This window comes from Vigna unguiculata, chromosome 3, assembly GCF_004118075.2.
Source record: "Vigna unguiculata cultivar IT97K-499-35 chromosome 3, ASM411807v1, whole genome shotgun sequence".
Classification (NCBI taxonomy): domain Eukaryota; kingdom Viridiplantae; phylum Streptophyta; class Magnoliopsida; order Fabales; family Fabaceae; genus Vigna; species Vigna unguiculata.
The window spans coordinates 62,221,766-62,241,851 of NC_040281.1; the positions used below are offsets into that span (position 1 = coordinate 62,221,766).

Sequence of the window (20,086 nt, forward strand, 5' to 3'; positions counted from 1 at the left end):
TTGTATTTAATTCGATCATCTTTTTTACTGTGAAATTCTTTTAGCCTACGTATTATTTAATGAACATAATTAAACGACTCCATGAATATTACGCATCCAAATGGTGATAATATTAAATATATGATAGAATAAAAATGAGAAAAAGTAAGGAACCAAATTCACGGAAAATTTAGTTAGAAGAGACCAAATTTATGAAATACTTTTTTTTTATCTGAAAAAAATATATATTGAATAGAAGCATTTGAGAAGTTCCAACTCTCTATGTTTATTGTGACATCCCACCAAATAGAAATTTCTAATAAATAAAAATATCACATTAATATAATATAATAGAGCAAAAAGTGGAAAAGTATACCAGAAACAACTATTATAATCATCTAAGATATACTAGAATCAACATAAGTAACATGGACACAGAACAATGTCATAAACACACACATCATAAACATAAAACAGTTTTCAAAAGCTTGCTCAACAGAGCACAAAATAAAAAGGAAGATCGTTCTTCAAATTATGTTCAACAAAGAGCAAGATCTAACATGTCTAACCTAACAGCAAGCATCTCCACCGTCTTGACGATCACCAGGGGCTCCCTTATCTACTCACACCAAAATTGGTGATCATTACAAAAAGAAAAACATAAGGAACCAAACTAAGAAAAAAAAGAAGGGTATAAGCTAGAGTGAAAAAATATTTTTTTTAACAAATAAATAAGCAAGTTAATCAGCACAAGCAACATGTGATAGCAAACAATAAAAGACCCTCTAACTCAATTGTCTGGATGCATGTAATGAAATAGGATTCACTGGTTTCTTGCACTTGTGGTGGCCTCTACTGCTCTGCAAAATCATTGCCAATGGGTTTCATCCTACCACACACAAGGTTAGTCCATGATCATCTAAGACAATTATTCTGTCAAAGACTAGGACCTCCTGCTATTCTCACCACATGAATCAGTCTACTATATGTGAGTCTAACTGATTAGAGTGTCAGGATATAACCTTACTTAATCCTTAATTCATTACATACGCTACTTTATCACCCAACGGATTTCTGCATGAAATTTCACACATATTCCACATGTTATCTCAGAACATTATCATCTCATGCTAATCACATTATATACAGCCCCTACACCACATCATACATGCACAATATTATACAACATACCCTTGAAGAGTAAAACAGTCAATCATAGAAGAAATCAAGCAATTAAACATTTCCTTACATCAATCTTGCTCAAGCCACCTGCGCGAGAGCTAGAATAGAGGGCACTGTGAGATTATGTGAGTTCTTGCCTGAGCGAGATTGCTCTCGCTCAAAACTAAAGCTCATCGTCTAAGTAACAACTCGAACAGAGACAAGGGTGAGTTTTTTACTATTATCGCTTAGGCGAGGACTGTTCGCTTGGACAAGATCAGCAGGTTTCTCACCTACTCACACATGCAAACTCAGAAATCTAATCCAAACCACACACACAGTTCATTTTCCACATAATCACAAACATCAAATCAGCATTTCAACCCGATTTAGGACAAAAAACATGCAAGACACTAAAAGCTTTAAAACTCCAGCTTCCCTTACCTCGACATATGCTACCTAGCAAAAACAATCCCCAACGGAAGAGTACTACAGCTCCAGAAACAAACTAAATAGCTAAAAAACACGAGAGTACATGAAAGAAGAGTGAAACTAAAATCAAAGTAGAACCATAGTTCCAAACTGAAAAAGAAAGAAGATGAAGGTTCAGAGCTAGACGTACACAGAAAGGAAGACCTTCGCTCAGCTTTGTGGAAAATTTTGCAATGACCCTAACTCAAGGAGAGAAAGAGGAAGTGAACTATTTTGGGAGTGAATGAGAGAAACTGGTTGAAAAAAGTAAAGGGAAAAAACCGAAAAGGTTTTCTAAAAAAACAATGGGTTGATTTGGCCTTTTTAATTTAACGGCCCATAAATATGAAATAAAAGTAGATGTTACATTTACATTTATACGTATAGGGCCCATAAATATGAAATAAAAGTAGATGTTACATTTATACGTAGAGTTTAGGGTTTAATATTTAATTTCTTATTACAAGTCTCCTGCGGTATTTGTCATTTAATATTTACAAAAGTTTCATATCTCTCATTAATTAACACTAAAGATAATTTATAAATATATTGGTTTAATTAAGTTTCAAGTTTTTAAAAAAGTTAAGAACTTGTAAATAAGTTCATCTTCAAAAGTTTAAAATTTTTCAGTTGACTCTCTTCTCTTAGACTTTCAATTAATCAGATGATATAGCCATCGTATCTAGTTTAATTTAATTTTAAAGAGATAAGTGTAATTCTCTTTGTTCATGCTTGTGAATCCTTTTTAAGAGATAAATACTAAAGTTTTTGTTTGATTCTGTTACGTTTGTTTGAGAATTTTTGTATTTTTGTTTAACATTGTAATTTATTTTTGCTGGTTTTAATTTATTTTTAATTAACTACTTCACTGTTACGATTAGAAATAATAAAGTTATAATAGGTACATTAAAATTAAAACTAAACATTAAAATAAAAGAAGATATACAAAAGTTTAAAATATTATTATTTTTACTGAAAATTAATTTCTCAAAAACAAAGGAAAAAACAGCATGCTTAAAATAAAATAGAAATATTATTTGATGAAATTTTGTTGTATGTAAAAAGTTTTATCAATTAATCCAAATAAAATAGCAATATTTTTTGGTAAAACTTGTTATTTTATGAGTGCATTTTTTAACCGTTCACAAGAAAGAAAGACGGGTATTTAACTATTCATGTAAAGAGAATAAGTAATTTGAAAAGGAAAAGAAAAAAGTAGTGTAAGAAAAATAATTTTGAAAACGAAAGAGGAATAATTAAACAGCCTTCTCTCTGTGGGAGGGATAGGACTAAACGATGTCCTATTTTAACAAAAGAAATGATAGCAATTTATTTTTTAATAAATTTACATAAATAAAAAGCATAAAATCAATAATAAGAGAGATTATCACAAAACTTATATCTTTTTAATAAGATTTTATTAAAAGGCAATAAAATTTAAAAGCATATATATCTTCCGACAAAATACGCAAAGGAAAGTAACTCACTTGCATTTATTCTCCTTTCATACAGTGACACCGCATGAATAAATAAAATGCTTGCTTTTACTTTATTTTTTATTCCTCCACAGACACGGCTATTATTGAATTAAAACCAAGAATAACTCCACTGTATTGAAGCAAGTCTCATAAACTTTTCATTAAAAACAATAAAATTAGAAATAGAAAGCCATTAAATAAAATTAAAATCCTTAAAACGAATGATTTTGAATAAATTCAAGATGAATCAGAAAAGAAAAAATGATTCTGAGCATTTGGACATGCGTATATGAGTGATTAAAGTTAATCACCACTTCTTTAGTGGATTCGTATTCGTATTCTTTGAATGCATTCACACTGATAAAATAGAATAGAATAGAATAGAACTCTTTTCACCAACACCAAATGAAGTCTATAAAAAGGGCAAAAACACAGAAAATCATTCTCACAACACAGCAACAAAAACCCTAATATTACACATAGAAGCCGAAACATCGAATGGCAGGTATTGCTTATGGAATCAGCGTGCTTGCCGTTGGTGCAGGTGAGGCTCCACGGCGAGCAAGACAACCTCAATCTCAGTCTTCTCCGACCACTCATGACCAGAACAACAGTAACCCTACGCCCTCTGAAGAGTTTGCGTATTTGAATTCTGGGAAGCAACATGTGAAGGGTCTTACCAACCAGACAGGTTATGTTAAGGGCAATGCTAATGGGACCATCAACTTTGGGACGCTCAGAACCTCCGCAAGGCAACCATAAGCGTAATCGATATCAGTTCATAAGATGAATGTTGAAAAAGAAAATATATAGCTTTAGGCAACTCAATAATTAACTAAATAATTACTCCTGTTCTGTTGCCTACTCGTACTATATATTTTTCATGTATTACTTGCCAGAGACATCATAGTATGAAGAATAAGATGGATGTTTTAACCCTTCTTCAAGTACTATATATCTTTTGAATTCATTGATTTCCAGCAAAAGAAAAAAATTGGCCTCTGCAGCATTAAAACTTCTAATTAATCTGATGAGTCCCAAACAGCCATGTTAAACGAAAACAGAGAAAACCATTAAGCTTTAACAAGAGTTGTATGTTATTGCTCTCTTATTGAGGATTTAAGCCGGGAATATTTTCACCACTATCTTTTCTCCCCTTTCGCACCAAACACCTCCATGACTGTTTTTTCCTACAAACGAGATTTACGATCTCACAAATGGCGTGTGTTTTACACTTACAAGACACTTATACAATCCTTGTATAACAAATTATGTTTAATTTGAAAAATATTTTATTGTCTTTGTTATGGTTTTGATGATTAAACGAGGAACAAATCTTATACGACATTACTTCATTTTGATTTTTTATATTAAATAGATAAATTAGATTATTTTTGTGTTATTAATTGAAAGTTTTAAACTAATTTGTATATGTCATGTATCTTATATTTTTTTAATTTAATTGTATTTTCGTGTCTGTATTTATATCGTGTCTACCTCCGGACAACATAATTTACGATACTAATTTTGTAAATAGTCTAAGTATATATTTTAACATAAAAGAAAAATAAATAATATAATATTTGTCAGTCTTTAAAGAGAATTGTATAATTTATTTTTAAAAAATGAGGTGAGAGACTCTAATATACATACGTCTTCTAAGAAAAAAATAGAATAAATTTTATATTTTTTTCATATTGTATAAAAATAATATTATAAGCAAAAAGTAATAAAAATAAATTAAAACGAAGGAGTTGAAGAGATTTTTTATAAATTAAAATAATTTAATTATCTGAATTAAACTTTGATTAAACATTAGAAAATTTCTTTCCAAATAAATTCGTATTTATGAATTTATTCATAAACGATGTAGAGTCATAGATAAATTGTATCTATTGAACTAATATAAATATTAAAATGATAATGGGGATATACACTGAGTGCCTTAGCATTTTAATTTGTCTTTGGATGGATTTTAATATGAGAGTGTCTAATTCATGTTTACATTTTAAGTAGCTTCTAAATGATATTATACTAATATAATGTATTCAGTGACGGAACTTGAAAAAAAAATGTAGGGGTGGCAAATTAGTTTTGTTATATATAATTTTTTTAGTTAGAAAAAAGTTCTTCATCTTTTTTCTTCACATAATAGTATAATTCAAAAAAATATTATTATCATTTGCTATTATATCATGATACCAAACCATTCATGAATACCATTTTAGATAACCTCATCAACTTGATTTGGTGGTATTGTCACATTTGAGGCCGTTTTTCCCGAATCGCATTTTAATGAATTTTTAAATTCATTGTATATAACTCTAAGAACTTTAAAGATTTATTTTTGATTGTTTTGAATTCCTGCTTCTCATGAAATTTCTCTCAAGTTTAGTTAACATAAATGCATTTTTTTTATCTTTATCACAAACCTTCTTTAAAAAAAAAACAATTTTTTTTTTACTTTTTATCATAATCTTTTTAATATAAATTTATCACATCTCACCTATTTAGAAAAAATTAAATTTATATTCACAAATCACAATTATCACACTGCAAAACATAACAAAACTCATACCACTTTAATTAAATAAGCAAAAAAAATTACCATAGGCAGCAAAAAACACAAAATTCCTAAATTTCATAATTAAAGATTATAATAATCTGGGAAAAATTATAATTAGGGTTCATACCAATTTCATAGAAGAATCCCTAAAATCATAATTAGGATTTATATTAATTTGGGATAAACATCCTAAAAAGAATCATAAATTTAACATACATAAATCATAATAACATACTAACTTTGATATATGAGAGATCATGCAAGAAAATATACTTCAATCTCAATCTATGTATTTCCTAACCTCTATTTCTCAATCTATCTTTTTGTATTTATTTCTCTTCACACACTTTCATGATAATTTACATGGTAGAAAGATCTTATAACCAAAAGAAAATCTTAATCTCTTTTATAAATCAATGTCTCTATTAATTTTTTTATTTTATCTTTTATTATTATTATTTTTCATTACATAAACTTAATATAAATAATATAAATATAATTTTAAATAATATATAAATATATATAAAAAAATTCAAAAAAAAAAAATTGGGGGAGCCATAGCTCCCCCTGTCACCATATAGTTCATATAGTTCCGCCTCTGAATGTATTCTAATCCATTTAATTCTGAATTTAGTTTTATTAACCTATTTCTGTAAATTAAACTGCTACTTGCTACAATTCTTTTACATCATAAGCGTCGGCATTATTAGCATCTCTTGTTCTTCACCGACACGAGTGTATTTGGGTCCACTCTTCTTGAGTCGGTTAATTCTAAAACATAAGTGCAACGGTTATCTGTTATCTTTCGTTAAGCGTCGGCTTTGCGTCACCATTTAACCGATTTTAATCTCATTTTTTCCTGTAAAGCTTTTTATCATTGAAACGTAAAAAGTGTTGTCTTCTTTTAATAGGGGAACATAGTTATTAGTATATTGATATGCATTAAACATTTTTTAGCAAAAATAATTTACAACTTGAATTTAACTTTACTCATAAAAACCATTAAATATCACCTAAAACTAACTTTAAGAGCGGCGGGGATGATTATGTAAATAATTCCTTTTACACTCAGTAGTTGAAGCAGAGCAATATTTTTTTGCCAGCAATGAAAAATATTAATATATTATAAATATTTTGGGTGTTTAGACTCTTTTACAAGAAACAGATAAACAGTTTAAGTAGTGCATTAGACTACTCTTGTGGTAGTTTATTTTTCTTTTTAAAATTGAACTAAAAAATGATACAGTTTAATCTTTGCTAAAAATAGCAATAGTTTTATAGTTTATTTCAATTAACTATTTTTTAGTTTAATTTTTAACGTCCTATGTAATATTCCCTCCCTGTGATATGATTATTATTTTGAATTGTGGTGAGAGCCTAGGAAAGAGCCTTTGTCCAATTGAATTTGGGGTTACTGATTTTTTTCTCTCTCAATATTTAGAGGTTTTGAGATATTTTAAATGAGTTCTTACTTTATACAATTGTAATCTATGATATCCATATTCGAGTATAGTTGATAATCATTAAATACTAAAACCTTATGATAATAATATATATTAATTATTATTAGTATTATTAACTATATGAATCAAGTTTATATTAGAAATTAATATTATTTTCAACTCAAAAATTTTAAGATAATAGATTTACGCATTTTTTTCTTATGTATTTTTTATTTATTTCTATGTGTAAGTATGCTAAAGAATTTTGTTTTTGACGTCTCTAATTAAAATACAGCAGGATTTTATATCATTACGTATTTTAAGCATAAAATATCAATAGAGTTGGCAGTTGGAAATAGGAATGGCAATTAGGGCATGGCCCGCGGACCCGACCTGTAGGCCCGCAGAAAAAACGTGAGGACGGGTCAGGATAGTGAGCCCGCAGTCTCGCGTGGGTTCGGCCCGCATAGGCCCGCGGCACGCGCGCACCGGCCCGCAAGCCCGCATAAAATTAAAGAAAAAAACTTGCACTTGTGTATATTAATTACTTCTTTTATGGACTCTTGCATTAACGTTTCAAATTCTTGTATAACTGGAACTGGAAAAGACAAGTATTATGTAATTTTTAATGTGTTAAAATTTAAATTTAAAGAATACATTGTGTATGTCATAGTATGAATATGATGAAAATATTGAATTATCAATTTATCATCTGATTCCCTAAAGTCTTTACTTAATTTTGTGAACTTCTTAAAGTTTCCCAATTTTTAAACATTGAAAGTTTTATCATAAAAATTTAAAAAAATTAAAAAAAATTAAAAAAATTAAAAAAAAAAGCGGGTCGGCCCGCAAGCCCACAGGTCAAGAAGTATGTGGGGCGAGCCAGTGTTTTCAGCTCGCATAAAGTATACGGAGCGGAACGGGCCAGCCCACGTTGTGTGAGTCGGGCCTAAACGGGCCGGACCGGCCCGCATTGCCACCCCTAATTAGAAATGAACTCAGTTGAAAAATTGACAATGACTCGTTACTCATATTATAAAGATGCTTTTTCTTTTTCTTTTTCTAATGGATGGAATCACTTATTTTGAGTGATGTTTTTCTCATTGATCGAGAGAGTCCAATAATTAAGAACCGCAAAACATGGTAACAAGAAGAGAATAATATTTTTATCCTTTTCAGTATTATGAATGGAAAAAAAAGTTATCTTTTTAAAATTTAATATTTTAAATTATGACACATCAATATTTTTCACGAAAGTGTCTTATAAAATTTAGATTATTAAAAAAAATATTTTCTAAAATTAAATTATTATTTTTTAAATAATAAAATTGGTATTAATTTAGAATATAATCTTATCCTAATGTACGTTTACTATAATTTCATATTGGTGATATCATTCCACTCCACGAAGGGTCTCAATCTTAAATCACTTAATGAAATATTTATGTTTATATCACTAATTTTGGGCACACATATCCAACAAGAATATTTTCATCCAAAACCAGTGTTCTTCCGACGGCTTATTCTTATCATACATGCTTTAATTTAAATATACGTTATCCTCTTATCCGGGGGAATATTTATTCAGCTAAACATTGGAAAATTGTATAGAATAAAAGCGCTAACAAAATCAAGTGTGCAGAAATTTCCAGTTGATCATGAAGAATTTGAAGACACGTTTTTCCAAAGGAATGGAATTTAGAATCCTCACTTTCTTCCTCAATACAGAAGCATTTTCAATGACAGATGTTTTACATCATATATCACAGTTACTTAGTTGTTTCAAGAAACTTCACTGGTAGAAGAAAATTATGTCACCACTTAAAGTTCCTCATATATTATAAAACTAGGAATTAAAGGATAATTTTATAAAGTTGTAATAATGAGTAAGAAAATAATAAAGAGGAGAATTTTGGGAATCAACAAGTATACCAAATTATATAGATAATGAAATAAAAAATTAAAGTATTGTTTTCCAAAATATTTGTGCGACATTTGACAAATTTTGCATCTCACACTTCAATTAGATAACAGATTTTACAAAAATAAAAATAGAACTCTTTTGATTTTTTATCAAACATATGATGTAAACAATATATGATAAAGGCTTAATTGAAATTGGACTTCATAATTCAATTCAAAACAAAAATATTAAATAATACACTTCTATTTTTTTATTTAGCCCTTACACCTTTTATAACAAGTCGTAAGTCGTAATGTCTTGTTACAAATATATGTTTGTTTATGATAAAATTATAAGAATATATTCTGGTTTTTGGTAGGATTTTCTTTGTTTATTAAAATATATTATGAGAACTAAAAATTTAAAAATAACGTTTGAGTTCAGGGTTTTTACTTTGAATAAGGGAAGATAGTGTTATTTATTTATTTTGATACATTAATACTTTGATTGAATATACTGTCTTGTAGAGTCAATGTAGTGGCATGACTGAATTATATCTAAGATTATTGATTGAAATAACTTGGAGTTGTGATATGCATGCTCAATTATGTGTGAATTTGTTTGATTTTATTTTGAATCAAATAAATCTGATAGGTGTATGATTGATGAATTTGTACGATGGATAGATTTCTTGAAATGAAGTAGTTATACTTGAGACGTCATCGAAATTGCCAAACTTAGATTGTTAAATGGGTTGAGCTTATCATGTGAATTGGGTGAATGATCTAGGATGTATAGCTTGGTTAATTTAGTCTAAGCCACATCGAATGGATAAAAGTGTTATTTACAAAAATATAATTTTCAAAAAATGAATAAATATATTAATCGTAATCTCATTTTACTCAATTTTAACGTGTCAAATATATTTTAGAATGATATTTGATTTATTTATATCGTTTTAACACAATTTAACTTAAATATCAACTTGAAATACCATTTAACAAGTATAAAAAAATTTAAAAAAATTATATCTATTTGATGACAGATAAATTCTAATTTGGGTCGAAACTAATAGTGGCTTGGCGTGGAAGCTGCAACCTCAATATGCTTCACCCCGCTTATAAAAGCATCCGAAACAATGTAAGATAGCGCAGAGAAAAGTAAAGTAAGAAATGGCAGGTCTTTTCGGGCAACTGTTTGGGCTACTTAATGATGATGGAGAACCTATGCAGACAACACAGCCACGACGAAGGTCTCAGAATCCTTCTGCTGTTCCTCGTTCTGCTCATAATGAGGAACCAAGAGCCTCCTTTAACAACACAGGCACGCAAAACATGAGAGGTCTTATAAACAACGCTGGTTACACCAAGGGTAACGGCAACGGATCCATCGTTTTTGGTGGCTTCAACTCTTCCACCAATTGATCATTCTCTACTGTATCATCTATCATCACCCTAAGTGGTACCTCTGCTATTACAATAAAATTGAGGTTTTTATACCTCCACCGTATAAAATGTATGCTTTCTTCGGAATTTACTGCAATTTCCTATTAGAAATCAGACTGGTGTTTTACCTCAATTTAAACCTGATGTTTAAATATTTACACCAGTTCAGATCAAAAGTTGGACTTGGATTATAAATAAATATCTGATAGCAACATTCTCATATTCAGACGGTGTGTTTAAACCCAATTTTATGCCTACAAACAATACTCTTATGAGTTGTAAGACAGTTGAAACATATTTGTTGTGTATGATGAGATATAAAACTATATTTCATGGGGGTGGCAGGCAAATTTGTATTCGTGAGTTGTTTTGACCATGTTTTTGTAAAAAATGGTGGTTGAAATTTTTTTTTTGAAAAAATGAGTTAAGTCGTCGTGGGGAGGACGACATTAAAGGTGAAATCGTCCTCCCCTAACCGGTTTCTTTTTTTTTTATTTGAAAATCAATGTTGCGACTTTTTTTTTAGTGATAAAAAAAATAAAAATGGAATAAAAAAAATATATTTTAACATTAATTAAAAATTAAAATATAAGTTAGTAGAAATTAATAAAAGAATCATCTATGTCCTCTAGTTCCAACAAACGAAGTAAATGTTGATATCGTAGAAATAAAAGATATTATAAGGGCAACTGTCCAGTAATTTATTACTTTATCCAATTTTCTAGTTCATTTTTATTATGTCATTTTTATTTTCTAATATATTTTATTAAATTAATTTATTATACCAATAAAAAATAATTACCAAAAAATAATTATAATATTTACTGATAACAAAATTTTATAAAAAATATATATATAAATACTACAAGTTTAAAAGAAACTGAAAAGTTAAAATTTTTAAAGAAAAAAACTACAACGTAAAAAAAAGAAATAAAAACTAAAGATGAAGTCGTTATATAAGACGATGACTTCACTCTTACATATACAAAAACCGCACTTCATTCTGACTGACATTGCTTTTTTGAAAAAAAAAAAAAAGAAATCGGCTTGGGGAAGGACGACTTTACCATAACAACTTAACCTACTTTACCAAAAAAAATTCCAACCAACCCTTGTTTACAAAAACATGGTCAAAAGGACTTACAACTACAAATTTCCCCGGGGGTGGCATCAGATATTGTTAGAAGTGGACTTTAAACCTAACTCAATCTCATAAAATCGACTTATAAAATGAGGTTTGCACTTCACTTATATAATTGTCTTATCTCTAATTGAGGTGGGACTTCCAATAGATATTAATAGAGCTGTCAAAACGGGTCACCCGATCCAACCCAGCTCGGGCTGCGACGGGTTGACCACTTAATGGGTCAATCCAACCCGGCTCACTTATTAGCGAGCTAACAAAATTAGAACTTGACCCGACCCACCACGGGTTGGCTCACTTAATTAAAAAAAAACACGCAATTTTTTTTCTTCAATCTCAAGAAAACTAAATTATAATTCTGATTAAAAATCTAAATAAACTTTAATACAATCCAAATAAAATCCCAAATTATGTTAAACTCCAAATACAAACTAAAATCACAAAAATATAAATTACTATCTTACATCAAATCATTATTGTCACTTATCAAACTATAGTATTAGAATCTTGAATGAATAAATCCACAATATTTTCAGCTCTTGAAACATCTTTATCCCCATCTACAATATATACATACATACACACACACACACACACATATATATATATATATATATATATATATATATAATATACATATATATAATATACATATATAATATATAATATAATATATATATATATATATTAATTAAATATTTAAAATTTATTGGTACCAACCCGGCTCATCACGAGTTCAACCCAAATGAGCCGGGTTCTTAATGGGTTGGGTCCATTTTTAACCCGTACTGAAATTTGTAATTTTTTTCAATCCAACCCGAACTCGTGATGAGCCGGGTTGACTCGCGGGTTATAACCTATTTTGACGGCTCTAGATATTAATATGCATAACTCTAAATTAATTTTGAAAATTGTCTTTAAGAGATGTTATGTGTATGGATTTTAGTAGATAACCCTTTTGTAGGTTGCAATTTTAAGATAAATCAACAACCACTTGTTACAAACACAATGCAAAATCTAATGCTGGAAAACAATATAGCACAAGTGCTACATTTTTTTTAGGGGGTAAAGACACTATTTTAACAAAGGAACTAGGAGTTTTGACATATTGTAATAAAGAGTACTATAGCCAAAAAATAAACATTTGTCATATTTTGTTGGGTTTTTCTTGTAATAGGAAACACTTAGTGTCTTATTATATTATATTTTTCTTTTTCTTATGGTTGATCTTGTTGTATATGGGTTGGAGTAATCCAATAATCCATTAATATATTTGTTTTTGTTGATAAAAATAATATCTAATTATGTTTTGTTTGGAATTTAGAAAATCATGGAGGATGAAACCTGAAGAGAGAGAAATGAAAGTCAAATTAATATAATGTGAATGAATGGAAATAATAATAAAAAAATCCAAAAACATTACAGCATGTCTTCAAATTAATTGATGAATTAGTAAACAATTTATAAATAAATATAATTTTGAAAAAAAACTATTAAACCCTAATATTTAAACTTTAAAAATGGTTTTGTACTTTTATATACACACTTTCTAAAATTGGAGATCCTCCTCCTCTTCATGAATTGATAAACGAAGAGCAATTATGTGTTGTTGAAAATATCGTCGTGATGAGTTATGCCAAGTTCTGTTCACAACTAGCCTTCGAATGATCATCTTGCATCTAGTTCTCTGGTCCCAATTTTTTTAAATTTTTTTTTCAGACACTTAAAACTCAAATGAGCAAATTAAAATTTGTTTATACATAAACAATAATTTCTTCAACTCACTTTAATATATATATATATATATATATATATATATTATCCAATTTTTACGAATTTATTTTATCATTTTACTAACTTATAAAGAAATTTATACATAGAGAATACCCTAATAATAATTTTCCTTTATATTAGTTAAGAAAAAATATTTCGACAAACCTAACTTTACTATAATGATATATATATTATTTATACTTCATGCCTCCTTTTTTGTTTTTTCTTTAAATATCAAAAGTCATTGGACGGATGCATAATTTTTAAAGACAATAATACACCGTGGAACTTTTCTACATAATATTCCTTTAATCTTTGAATTTGGTCCTACTGATTAGACATTAATACATTCGTCATCCAGTGACATATGAGACCTCGTGCATGATTACGTAGGAAGGCTTCAACCATTTGTTCTAATATTTCAATAACTAAAGCTATTATTGTCTGTGAATAAAAACAAGGTAAAATCTTTACTTCATGTATTAAAACAAGTTCCAACATCACTTTACCTTCTTTTAAAAACAAAAAATAAATAAAAAATATATCAGAAATATAAGCTTCAGATTGAATAACATATCTTCAAAGTCAATAACATATCGAATATGATAATTTATTTTTAATGATGCAAGAATTTCAGGTCATGTCAATTAAAACTTCATCAAAGAATTATGGGTTAATTTTGTTAATGATTGACTTAAACAATCCAAGTTCTTGTATGTTGGATAAGTGTGCTCCTTCACAGCATATGCCATTGTGGTTGTTATCACAAATTTAGATATATGAGAATATTGTAACCCTACGAAGATACTAGCTTTGCATTGAAGCTATATGCATCACTATCATGTGGCCAATTAGAGAAGGAAATCAAGAATACATGTTCTCTTCATGCATCTATAAAATGCTAATATCCCTCAACACCAAAACCAAAACAAAGTTTCTTCTATATTACTTGTTAATTTTCCTTACAATGGCAGGTTTTGTAAGAGGGTTTGCAGACATGATGGATGGAGGCTACGGTGGCAGAGGTATGAACAGTTATCCTGAAATGAATCCCAACATGAACACTGATCCATTTGTTCCTCTTCAACCTCCTGCATCTGCTTTTCTCAATGGAGACAATCAAAAGCTATTTGGGATTACCAACAACACCAACGTTAAAGTCAAAGGTGATGGTAATGGTGCATGCACCCTTGGAAACTTCAAATGAAAAACACCACTGTTTATCCATCAAAATGTCCTATTATATAAATAATCTCTTTATGTTTTCAAAATTAGTTCATATTAAAATTAATATCTCAAGAAAATAGTTAGTAGATGTTGAATGCAAAAATATTGAAAAAAAAATAGAGATATTAATTTTAATATGACTAGTTTTAAAGATATAAAATCTTGTTTTACTCTCTATAAATAAAGTGTACTATAATAAGGGCATGTTCGTGTAATGAAGTTTCAGGTTGCTTGTCCCGCGTCATTGTGTAATAATATTATCTACAGCTTAGAACAAGTTATAACCTAAGTTGCTACAGCATACAAATTCACTTGCTAATTGAAAAGATAGTTTAAATGTTATTAAAACTCTCGTATAAATTAAATCTCGCGTATATAAATATTGCTAATTTAACCCTAGAATTTTGAAGTTGTGAATTTGTTCAACATTCCTTCCATCAACGCGAATTTAGCTGCAATAAATTCTAATAGCCACACTCTTCAAGAAAGTGCGATCGAGAAAACAATTATAATCCTCCCATGTCATGGAAGAGAAAATTGAACAAAGAAATATAAAATTAGAAAATCAAATTTTGAGCAAAAAATCAAATGAAGCCTAAATTAAAGTTAAAAGAATAAAATATCAGTTCACGTCCACAACATAAGGTACGAAGTAAACGGTTAAAAAAATAGCAGGAACTGTCTTTAATGGAAAAGGTGGAAAATTAGGCATCAGGTATGCATTAGAATAAATGAAAATTAAATATTTGTTAAAAAAAACCCATGTAAAACTAAAACATTCATAAATTATTATATTAGACTTACTGAAATCATGACAACTTTCGTTAGACTTTTTGTTTTTTTAATAACGGATTGTCCTTGCATAAATGTTTTGAAGCTCCAATAAACAAAATGAAAATTTCTTTCATAACCCCCATTCGGTAAAGTATTGGAGCATTAATCAAGCCAGCAAGAGTTTGATTCAGGAATTTAAGGTGTGAGAACAACTACTAATTATGAACGTCTTCACATAAGTCAATTATTTATATACAAACAAAGTTTCTCACCTATCCAAGAGTGATGAATTTGTAAACCTTGAGTTGAGCAAGATATGAAGAGTTCTACTCTCTCCAACGGTTGCCACAAGTCAGGTTGCAGCAAACAAAATTGAGTGCCGAGCCTTCTTCCCCTTTGGCCGTTGCCTACATATATTCAGAAATTTCAGAACACCCCCAATTAACTAAAACATGGTTTATTGATGAATTTCTAATCACGGATTAAGATAAGAAGATGATTTTTTTGGTTAGGAATAGTGGAAACAAGATGTTTATCCTAATATGTGATTAGAGACATTCATTATTCCTGAACATGCACAATGAAGTTTTAAATTGCAATGAAAACAGCATTATCTTCAATGTTACATCAAAATATTAAATCATTTCAAGAAGTTACAATGAACTTATTTCACCTACACATCATATATGTATTAGTATTAATATTTGTGAGCTGATAGCATGTTCGAATGAAATGGCTTAATTCATGGATATTTACAAATAATAAGAGTTGCCTCATTGGGGTTCTCTGTCCAGTGTCCACTGTTAAGGAGCTCTTTTAGCATTTCAACAGAGAAAGTGACTTCCATAAAATATAAGACTTCTTACACAACAAAAGAAAACTAATTTCATTATTGGGTAAAAAGTATTATCAGAAATTTGGTTATAATATTGCATCTTCTGATTTCAGCAATGAAACTAATAAAAACTATAAATGGCAAAACCTGCACTACGCATTTCGGCAATCTTTGAAGAACAACGAAATTTGCAATCATCTATATTATGAATCATAGATCACTAACAAGCCATGCTGACAGCATGTCAAGCTTCCCAAAACTAAAAGAAATTACAGAGAGTGGGCAGTGAAGGAAGAAAAATGAGGTTTTCGATAATATTCTATTACATTGACATAATATATAATGATGCTGCCCATGTGATGCAAATACTAATCCAGTAGTCCTATTTACTTGTACTGATAATAAAGTATTCGTGTAAAATGACTTATACAAGCTTTGTCAATCAGATGAACTATTGATTCAACAATATGTTTAAATATCTTTTTAAAGATGTCCTAAGCTATTCTAAAATACTAGATATATCCTAACATGATTTCTCAAACATAAGTTTATTTGCAGACCATTAAATACATGTTTTGGATTTGATTATTTTTAGGATGTAATTGCCTTTGAACAAAAAGCTCAATCAGTAAGATTAAAAATATAAATTTGTTTAAACACAAAGCGAGTACATCCAACCTTGTTACAAATAAACACCATACTAAAGTTGAAAAAACTCCTGAAGATGCAACCGGAAAAAATCCTAAAAATAATTATCTCCTTAAACCACAGCTAGAAAGACAACTTGAGGAGAGGCAATACACAAGATGGCCATGGGGAAAAAACTTATGGTTGGAACAATGGATGTACAGCCCATAGAACTGGCCATAAAGTTGCATTACCAAGGAGGAAGAGATATCACTGTACCAGAATACACACTGGCCTCTGAAAATATGCACAATGGAAATACTAATCATGTGGAATTAACATTCTACTCATAAGCATGAAAATAGATCTTCTCTTCCATAGTCAGTAAGACTTAACCTTGAAAAAGACAGCTTCTCCATGGTTGCATTGAGAGCAGCGAACAGACTTGGTGCGAGGAAGTGTTGGATCTGCAGCTACATTTTCCAGCTCTCGAGTGCGTCTTTGAACAGAGTGATGTAACTTATTTCTATAAACAACGTTAGTATCAGCACGCTCCTGCTCAAAAGAGAAAAACTGATCACATCATACTGGTCCCTCAAAATAGTTTCTTCATCAGAAAAACAATGGTGACAATTAGTTAAAGCAAAAACAATAAAATGAAAAGGACTTTCTTGCCCTGATTTATATATTTCCAAAAATTAGTGTAGCTGTGTAAATATCTAATTTCCATGACACCAATTGATGACAAGACTAGTATGTTAGATAAGTAAAAAGAATTTCACTCATGACTGTTCCAGTAGTTGAATCAAGTTGCAAAAGATCTATTTTACAAATTGTGAATCCAAAACCACAAATTACGAAATTCACAATCAAAAATAAAACCTAATATATAAAACTAAATAATACATATAAAAGCACACAAAATGTGATTTGGATGTTTCATAAATTGAGGTGTTTCATGGTCCGAGTCAAGCCCCAAAATGATCTGTTCATCATTCAATACTAATATTAGTGATCTAAACAAACTTAATAAGTAAAGAGGAAAATAAAGAGACATTGAATACATAATAAAGGAGAGATTTTAAGGTGGTACTTGGTTCAACTTTTCGAGCTACTCTTTAAAAAAGAGAAGCTGGACAAAACAATATTTCAAGATAAGCATTTTAAACGAAGAAAAATTCTAAAAATGAGGCTTTAAAAATTTTAGGGTTTAAGGTTTAACTTCAAAGTAACTTTTAAGCCCTAGGAACAATGGTAAGACACGTGACATATCAAAGAATACTTCATTGTTATTTACTTGAAGTTGAAACACATATATTCACTATGCATGGCATTAGAACTGGAAAGTCAGAATTAAAAAACCAGTCCTGTACAGAGGTCAAATGCCTAAACAAATACAAGTCAATTGTCAGTGTAAGCAAGACAAACTCTTTGACACATTAAATCGGTATGGGGTGCTTTCCAAAGGACCTAACAGAAAAATCGAGAAAATGTCACTCTTATTAGTGATTCCTAAATTCAATCTCCAGTTTGAAGGCATCTGTTAAGACTTAAGCTCAATAGGAGAGATATACCAAAAGAATTAGTCTTCTAGTTAGAAGAATTCAAGACTTACAACCAAGTTTAGCTTACTTAATGAGGATTCCAATAGCTGTCACCCTTTCAGGACCAAGGTGTCCAACAGTAACTTCATTTTTGTCCAAACTAACTCAGTGGTAGTAGCCCTTACTAGTATTTAGTTTGCACCTTAATCCAAGGAAACAATTTCCGTAGCTTATTATCTCTTAACAAGAGTACCGAACCCAAGATACTAGTTCATTAAGTTAGAGAACTTCAAGGGTTAACTATAAAGGCAGTTAGCTTATCTTTCCCAATGTGGGACTCCAAAGAGTATCAAAGTCTTTAAGGTTTAAGGGCATGTTCAAAAGCAACAATACCATATTAATTTCATTCCCAAACCCAAGCAACTAGATTATCATTCATTACTACAACTAGTTAGGGTTTAAAAATACGAATCGCAGCATGGATTGACGGAAAGATAGTCGAAGAAATTAGAAATGGAAAGGAAGAAAGATAGAAGAAGGACCTCATGATTGCAGTTGCGGCAAGTGTGGAGAAGAACCTTGTTCTCCTTGTCCTCTGTAGGGAATAGAACATTGTTGCTGGAAAATGGAGAAGAAAAGAGGAAGAAGCATTAATAAAAAAATATGTATAACAAGATTCACATCTGTTGGGAACAGAGGAAAATGGTAACAAACCATCCACGGCAAAATTTCAGTGTACTCATTGTAGAATCATCCAAATGCAAGGAAGAGGAAAAAGGTAGGTTATATATATATATATATATATATATATATATATATATATATATATATATATATATATATATATAACCTACCTATATATATATATATATTTTGTTCTTTTTTTTTAATTTAGTCCATATTTTTATTATGTTCAATTTCGTTAAATTGTAGTCAATTTGGTCATTTTTAATAGGATAATGATATTTCAACAAAAATTTTTGACAAGTATTTGACAAAGAAGACGTGGCAATAATTTTTTTAAAATTTTAATTACGAAATGGTTAGTTCACACTTGCAGCAGAAAGAGAAACCAAAATGAAATTAAATGTCAGTTAGAGAGAGAAAGTGAAGAGAGAAAAGGGGGAAAGTGAGCCCGCCGGAGTTTGTGGTTCAATGAAAGTGAGATTCCGGCAACCATTTTGTCGGGGAGGGGGGTGGAGGATAGTTATCAGTGAAAGCGAGAAAGATAGAGAGCAAGAGGGATAAAGCGAGAACGAGAATGAGAGAGTGATCAGAGTTAAGCATTGCAAATTAGTGGTGAATAATTGCAGTCATTAACGCCGTGTGGGTGGGTTACCGGAGGCAGGTCGTAGAAGAAGTCGTCGACGACAAGGAATTGGTCATCCCGAGCGTATATGTGTACACAACTATATAAACAGCTGACGCCGATGTGGGTAGTAAGGACCCTGTATGTGGGGAGTTGAAGCAAAGTTTTTTTAGGTCTGGACTTCGTCAATAATTTGCATAATTGTTTATGCTCCAATAAGGAGATTTAAATAAAGTTGTGTACAATATGCAAGCAGTACTGATTAAGTTGAACTCCACTCCCCAAGTAGTTGCACTTAACTTCCCACTTACCATTACAGGTTTGAATTTGGCCTCTAGTAAGTCTACACTCCCACCAAATTACTTGAATTGGGATTGGATAATGGAAAGGAATATTTGTTGGGCTAAA

The 20,086-nt window shown here is 30.0% G+C and overlaps 2 protein-coding genes across 2 annotated transcripts; one reads left to right on the plus strand and one right to left on the minus strand.

Moving 5' to 3' along the window:
- The first annotated feature begins 3,521 nt into the window (after positions 1–3,521).
- LOC114176616 lies at positions 3,522–4,039 on the plus strand. The gene has a single exon (XM_028061711.1). The coding sequence runs from the start codon at positions 3,588–3,590 to the stop codon at positions 3,849–3,851; it is 264 nt and encodes an 87-aa protein (XP_027917512.1). The 5' UTR covers positions 3,522–3,587; the 3' UTR covers positions 3,852–4,039.
- An 11,433-nt stretch (positions 4,040–15,472) lies between these two features.
- LOC114177895 (DNA-directed RNA polymerases II, IV and V subunit 9A-like) lies at positions 15,473–19,134 on the minus strand. Its single transcript, XM_028063485.1, has 4 exons — positions 19,084–19,134; positions 18,912–18,987; positions 17,222–17,380; positions 15,473–15,770 (listed from the first exon to the last, which is right to left on the minus strand). Exons 1-4 carry the CDS (start codon positions 19,110–19,112, stop codon positions 15,690–15,692), a joined length of 345 nt encoding a protein of 114 aa, XP_027919286.1. The 5' UTR covers positions 19,113–19,134; the 3' UTR covers positions 15,473–15,689.
- Positions 19,135–20,086: the final 952 nt, after the last annotated feature.